Source organism: Lasioglossum baleicum, chromosome 1 (assembly GCF_051020765.1).
Source record: "Lasioglossum baleicum chromosome 1, iyLasBale1, whole genome shotgun sequence".
Taxonomy (NCBI): domain Eukaryota; kingdom Metazoa; phylum Arthropoda; class Insecta; order Hymenoptera; family Halictidae; genus Lasioglossum; species Lasioglossum baleicum.
In genome coordinates, this window is record NC_134929.1 from 2728340 (window position 1) to 2735823 (window position 7484).

General features: G+C 37.5%; 1 protein-coding gene across 1 annotated transcript; it reads left to right on the forward strand.

Annotated features, from left to right (window-relative positions):
• Nucleotides 1-3151: 3151 nt before the first annotated feature.
• On the forward strand, nucleotides 3152-7255 carry LOC143211633 (uncharacterized). Its single transcript, XM_076429465.1, has 2 exons — nucleotides 3152-3666; nucleotides 3736-7255. Exon 2 carries the CDS (start codon nucleotides 4398-4400, stop codon nucleotides 4836-4838), a length of 441 nt encoding a protein of 146 aa, XP_076285580.1. The 5' UTR covers nucleotides 3152-3666; nucleotides 3736-4397; the 3' UTR covers nucleotides 4839-7255.
• The last annotated feature ends 229 nt before the right edge of the window (nucleotides 7256-7484 follow it).

Consider the following 7484-nt stretch of genomic DNA (forward strand, 5'->3'; position numbering starts at 1 on the left):
GAGAGTCACACACCAAATTAAAAAAAAACATTAATAGCTATAGGTACTACTAGCCATGCGTACCACTAACCCTTTCGCAAGAGCAGTCCTATCCGCGAGCTCGCAAAGCGAGCGAGCAAAAACAACCCTACTCGCGAGCGAGCGAAGCGAGCGAGCAACAATAACCCTCTAGTTTTTTATTTTATATGATTTTATTTTAAGTTAATTTCTATTTTATTTTATATTGTATACTATATATTATCTTTTAAGAATTTGTGTAAGATTAATGATAGTTAAGTAGGTTACTTAACAGTTAATAAAAACATCACCCACTGAAAAGTTATCATAACTTATTACATACCACGTTGTAAATATTTTCTTATAATTTTTTCACGTGAAACGTGCATTATTTCAAATTTTAATACAAATAACGATCATGCACATGTCTGCCGAATATACCTAATGTACTTATATAAAAATCACATTATGTACAAGTTATGAAAGAAATACGTACCAGTATTATTATTATCTATTTCATAAGAACGCACAGTTGATTCTCGGGTATCGTGATAACTCGTTCGCGCGATCTTGTTCTATTGTTTTAGAAGCCGCCCGACAAAGGTGAGTCATGAGTACACTGCGGATCTTTATGCAAAATAAAAAATGTTTGCATTGATTGCACGGCACATGAGCCAAATATAAATTGTATTCTTCTTTTAATTATCCTATTAAGCTGAAACTAATACGTTGATGTCCTTAAATATTTTTAACATGTCCACTGCTTTAAATTGAACGTGTACATTTTTGTCATACATGCATAAAATCCGCAGTCTAGTCATAAGCTTCCCGATGTGTCTGACGTATCGCGTACCCGACTCGAGCCCGATAGGCGAAAAACCAAAACAAGGTAATAAAAGTAGTGGTTTTTTCCCCCTCCCCAAGTTAGCACAGGGTCCTCGAGGTCGAAAACTGAGATTCGACACCCCAGAGTACCCCTAAATGACGTGTCAAAATTTCATTAAGTTCGGAATACTATCCAGGTAGACGCCTTTTTTCGACCTGCCGACTGGACTATATGAAAAAACTTGACGACACTGAGGAAAATGAAAAATTGAATAACTCCAAGAAAAATGGAAAACTTAATGACTCCGAGAAAAATAAAGAACTTACTGACTCTGAGGAAAATGAAAACTTTAATAACTCTCAGTTAATAAGCTGTCTTCAATGCCTCTTAAAAATGCAATTAATCGCATGTAGGGATTGATCAGGTGTTTCTCTCTCTATATTAAAAAATATTTAAAAATCCTTTGACAAATCTGTTTTGTGGCGTCAGGATACTGCTGTCGATATTCCATCACAGTTTGTATAGTATATATTATTTCTCCACTTTGTTTCTATATAAAATTTTAATATGATCCTCCATTAGTTTAACGCCCCGTTCAGCGGTATCATTGACCACCTTCAGTCTATGTTTCAGTCAGTCTACTTATTATTCATAATAACTTCTTTTTCCGATATTTTAACTGTTTTTCTTTTGTAGATTGGAGCGTATTAATGAATTTAGTTAAGGTAGTAGAGAGACTTCCAGGATTGCAAGATATTCATTTACTCAGTTCTCGATAATACAAACACGGGGTTTTTAGTCAAAAACGCTAGATAAAACATCGATCTAGGGCGCTATCTGCCTCAAAAGTCCTATTTTTTCGATTACGAGGCGTAATTTTCATTATTCGGCAGCATGTAGCTATGAAAATAGCTATATGCGCAGTTGTATGCTTCCGAATAATGCAAATTACGCCCCTTAATATATCTCTGTCAGTTATGTATATATAAAAAAAACTCTTCAAACAAAAGTTGTATTATATAAGGAGGTGGATATAGTATCAGAGAAAAAATTTTTTTTCAAAGTAATTATTTCAAGTTTTCAAAGTCACGGATGTTTTTTCTATCAACAACTGTTTATGCTACATACGGATTCTTAAAGAGAAAAAAGACAAATTCAACGATATATCATAACGTCTATTTATGTAAAGATTTAAAAAATTCAAAATTTTCAAATTTGCTGCGCCTCATTTTCCCATGATCCAATCGGCCCCAAAATTTTTCCAGATCATTTTCTCAACATTTGTTACAATTCTGGTTTACGGGACAAAAAAATTTCATGGTCGAAAAATAAGGTCCACCCTAATGTCCATATACGTAAATTACGAGAAGCAGTAAAGGGTGCTTGACGTCGAAGAAGAAAATCCTGGTAATTAAAACTTAATATGTACTACATTCTACGTTATTAGAATAATTGTAGTTTAATTATGATACATTTTATATCAACATTTTTTATTTACACTTAAAAACGCACTGTCTCGGAAGGAAATGGACAATAAAATTAGAGCATCATCGCGAAAAAAGATGAGTTTGCAATAACCTCAATATTTTATGAAATTCTATTATAATTATAGTTATGACTGTGTTTTTTTATTATAGGAAGACAGAAGATCAAATAAACTTGTGTATGCTAGTATAAAATCAATTTATATATATTATACAATTTATTTTATTATTTGTTTGACAACTAATAAATCTACAAATTGTTTCATAAACTAAAAAATACTTCCTGCATTTTCGTATTCTCCAATCAGTCCAAATAAATACCATCAACCTGTTCTCGATCATATACCAATTTTTATTAATGCAATTATGACAGTAACAAAACGTTTCTATTTAAAATGAATACATATTTTGAACATAGTTTTAACATTTTTAATTTTTTGGAAGGTTAAAAAATGTAATTAAAAAAGTAATGAAAAATAAAAATAAAAAAAAAATCCTCGCTGCACGGGAACCCGAAGGCTAGCTCCAGATTGCGATTCATACGCTAGACGGCTCGACAGTCGAATTTCAGTTTCGTTTCCGTAAGCCGTAAAGCATGGCAACATGGCAAGTTCTAAAAATAGATTGTGGCTCGCACAAGCAGCGCACACGGATATAGTAAAGGTACGCTGGTGAGTGTAGCGCGCGGGCGCGTTGCTAACACGATACCAATACAGTGTCTTCTGCACCGACGAAATGCCGTCGTTGGCCTCCTGTTTCTCACTCCAGTCAGAATATATCCTAGAGGGCGTAAGAGAACACCGAAAAATTCGAGTCCCGCCAACTCCCGTAAGGCTGGCAGTCTTTAACAGTATCTCGTCGGTGCTGGCAGTCTTTAATTGTATCTCGTCGGTGCTGGCAGTTCTGGCTTATATCGGTTACGGTTACGATCTTGGAGAACCGATATTATGTATTTCGGTTCAGTATTTCGGTTCCAGATTTCGGTTCTGTGTCATTCTGTATTCTATATTGTGTTCGACCTAGTATTTAGTATTTAAACAATTTATAAATTGTTGAGAAGTAAAGTTATCGTTCGTCGGTAAGCTCACTGCTGTTGCGTGAGCAAAAACCCAGTATTAAGGCGCCAGAGCGCACTACTTGCGTTACCGGTAGCTTTCGAGCAGTTGATTCGTGATCGCTGCCACCGACGAGATACTATTAAAGACTGCCAGCCTTATGGGAGTTGGCGGGACTCGAATTTTTCGGTATTTCTTACGCCCTCTAGGATATATTCTGGCTCCATGCAGAGAAACAGAAGGCCAACGACAGCATTTTGTCGGTAAAGAAGACCACTGAGGAGATTCTCGTCGCGATGTATCGGTGAGAATGCGAATTATCACGAAACCATATCGATTATTATTAAACGTTACATTCTCCGCCATATTTCAGACGATGTTTTGGCACTATTTTGGCACTATTTAGAACTTTTAGCGATGTGGTATATCAGATCACTGTAACTTTCACGTTATCCCCGCGCCCACTCGCGCCCACTTACTGGTCCCGCTGAATAACACAGGGGCTAGCAGTCTTTAATAGTATCTCGTCGGTGTCGCTGCTCATGTAACATGTGCCATTTTGTTCTTTCTACTATTAAAAGTGAACCAAAAGGAAAAAGCTATCTTTCTCACTAAATCCTATTGTTCCTCTTTCCTTTGATAATCTCAACAGGTTAAGGACCCAGTAAAGCAGCCTGCGTAAAACCTGATTGTCAAGGTTAGAGAGCGATAGAGAGAAAACGGTTATCTCGGTCGACACGTGGTCGCCATTGTAGTGTACGGAAAATCAGTCGAAGAAAGAAAAATGGCGGAATCAACTCTGATTAAGAACATCAAGAAGTTTGATGGCTCGAATTTTCGAGCTTGGAAATTTCGAATGAATACGATACTTATCGCGAAGACGTTGTAACGGGCGCGCGAGTGATGCCGGCAGACGCAGACTCGGTCGATGGCAAAAAGTGGGTGAAAGACAACGCGACGGCCATGTGCATAGTCTCCTCGTCGGTAGAGGATTCTCAGCTCAACTGTATGCTCAACTGCACTACAGCGAAGTAAATGTGGGCCAAATTGGTGAGAATCCACGAGCAGAAGACAGTGTCGAACAAGATGCTACTGCTACAAAAGTTCCACGGACATCGCATGGAGTCAAACGAGTCGGTTGTACAACATGTTTCCCGGGTACAAAACATAGCGTCTCAACTGAAAGATCTGGGAGAAGCGGTGTCGGACACGGCCATAATGGCGAAGGTTCTTGGAAGCCTACCATCAAAGTACAACGCTCTCCAGACAACATGGGACAGCGTACCCGAAGCAAGACAAACCCTTGATAATCTTTTGGAACGATTATTAAAGGAAGAACGAAGACTCGAAGACGACAATGACGTCACTCAAGCACTAGCCGCTGTTAGTCTTGGCGAGAACAAGAGAAAAAAGTTCGCCGCGAATCAAAACAATAACAGTGAAAAGAACCGCGAAAGCAGAATTACGAGTGTCTAGTGTTTCTATTGTAAAAGGAAAGGACACCTTGCTCGCGATTGCCGGAAAAAGAAAAGGGACAAGAACAATACCGGTGAAAAACCTCGCGAGTGTGCGCTCGTCGCTTCGACAAGTGAACAAAAACAGCGACAAGTGAAATCGGAGACAGTGCCGAGCAGTGACCACAGACGAGATACAGGAATAGACCTGACACCTTATGGGACTTGGTGTCCATAGGAATCTGAAGTACCGACACCTTAAAATGCCACTGATTTTAGCGTCCTCTACGCTTTAAGATCGGTGAATTCGAAAACTAGAACCAATACGAATCGGGTTCGACTGGTAAAACTTCTACAACCAGTGCCGGATTAATCCAGCGCGGGCCCGTAGCAAATGTAACCAGGAGGCCATATGGTGTTTGCACAATAATATAATAAAACCCAATGAATGACCTTTTTCGTAGCAAAAATATCTGCGAACGATATGTCTACAGCGTTGTCAAGTCTAAAGTACGCAACGTTGTCCGATTATGAGTTTTCAATACATCCGAAAATTATCGGATGCGTGCAATCGCGAAGAGGCTCTCTTCTGCCCGTTCGCCGTAAAGAGAGCGAATACGCTAATAAGAACGACAGGCATTGAAAGATGTAAGAATTCTTAGATTTATTGCAGTTAGAGGGCGAAAATCGTGAAAATCTGCAATTTTTACCACCCTTAAACGTTTGTAGCTCATTGCAACGTCGACCGATCTTGACGAAATTTTCAAAATATGTTTGAGTCACGCAGATCTACAGAACATGTTTTTTAAATTTTCAGTATAGGCCCACATAAAAAAGTTGAAAATGCAACATTTAAAAAAATTTCTTTTCACAACCTATAGTAAACCAATTGCTCTAGCTTTCACAAAAAATTTCAAAGCGTGTAGTACAATATTGAAACAGTTATCGTCTTTTTTAGAGTGTCTTTAAATTTTTGTTCACTACTGTATATCGAAATGTAATAAGAAAACTATAAAAACGAACACATTAGGAAGGCGTAAAAAATAAAATTTTTCAATTTAAGAATCATATTAAATACACGTAATGCGAAGGGAGTATAAAATTTTTTATTCGTGCTAATAAATGCTCAAAAATTGTGTTCTATCGATAACATTGGGTGTTGACACTGAATGGTAACGGGGCGTTAGCACACCGATACCGACGGAAATGGGGCGTTAGCGCACCGATACCGACGGACACCAAAATGCATTAGGTGTCAGGTCTATTCCTATAACTCGTCTGTGGTAGAATGACTCATGATAGTCGACACAAGCGATGTCTGGATTACCGACAGCGGTGCGTCCAGACATATCACTTACCGACGGGACTGGTACAGTCACCGACGAGATACTGTTAAAGACTGCCAGCCTTACGGGAGTTGGCGGGACTCGAATTTTTCGGTGTTCTCTTACGCCCTCTAGGATATATTCTGACTGGAGTGAGAAACAGGAGGCCAACGACGGCATTTCGTCGGTGCAGAAGACACTGTATTGGTATCGTGTTAGCAACGCGCCCGCGCGCTACACTCGCCAGCGTACCTTTACTATATCCGTGTGCGCTGCTTGTGCAAGCCACAATCTATTTTTAGAACTTGCCATGTTGCCATGCTTTACGGCTTACGGAAACGAAACTGAAATTCGACTGTCGAGCCGTCGAGCGTATGAATCGCAATCTGGAGCTAGCCTTCGAGTCCCCGTGCAGCGAGGATTTTTTTTTATTTTTATTTTTCATTACTTTTTTAATTACATTTTTTAACCTTCCAAAAAATTAAAAATGTTAAAACTATGTTCAAAATATGTATTCATTTTAAATAGAAACGTTTTGTTATTGTCATAATTGCATTAATAAAAATTGGTATATGATCGAGAACAGGTTGATGGTATTTATTTGGACTGATTGGAGAATACGAAAATGCAGGAAGTATTTTTTAGTTTATGAAACAATTTGTAGATTTATTAGTTGTCAAACAAATAATAAAATAAATTGTATAATATATATAAATTGATTTTATACTAGCATACACAAGTTTATTTGATCTTCTGTCTTCCTATAATAAAAAAACACAGTCATAACTATAATTATAATAGAATTTCATAAAATATTGAGGTTATTGCAAACTCATCTTTTTTCGCGATGATGCTCTAATTTGATTGCTTCTCTCGAATGTCCATTTCCTGCCGAGACAGTGCGTTTCTAAGTGTAAATAAAAAATGTTGATATAAAATGTATCATAATTAAACTACAATTATTCTAATAACGTAGAATGTAGTACATATTAAGTTTTAATTACCAGGATTTTCTTCTTCGACGTTAAGCACCCTTTACTGCTTCTCGTAATTTACGTATATGGACATTAGGGTGGACCTTATTTTTCGACCATGAAATTTTTTGGTCCCGTAAACCAGAATTGTAACAAATGTTGAGAAAATGATCTGGAAAAATGTTGGGGCCGATTGGATCATGGGAAAATGAGGCGCAGCAAATTTGAAAATTTTGAATTTTTTAAATCTTTACATAAATAGACGTTATGATATATCGTTGAATTTGTCTTTTTTCTCTTTAAGAATCCGTATGTAGCATAAACAGTTGTTGATAGAAAAAACACCCGTGACTTTGAAAACTTGAAATA

Excerpts from the sequence above, each read along its gene's own strand:
- LOC143211633 (XM_076429465.1), top strand. The coding sequence starts at position 4,398 with ATGTGGGCCAAATTGGTGAGAATCCACGAGCAGAAGACAGTGTCGAAC.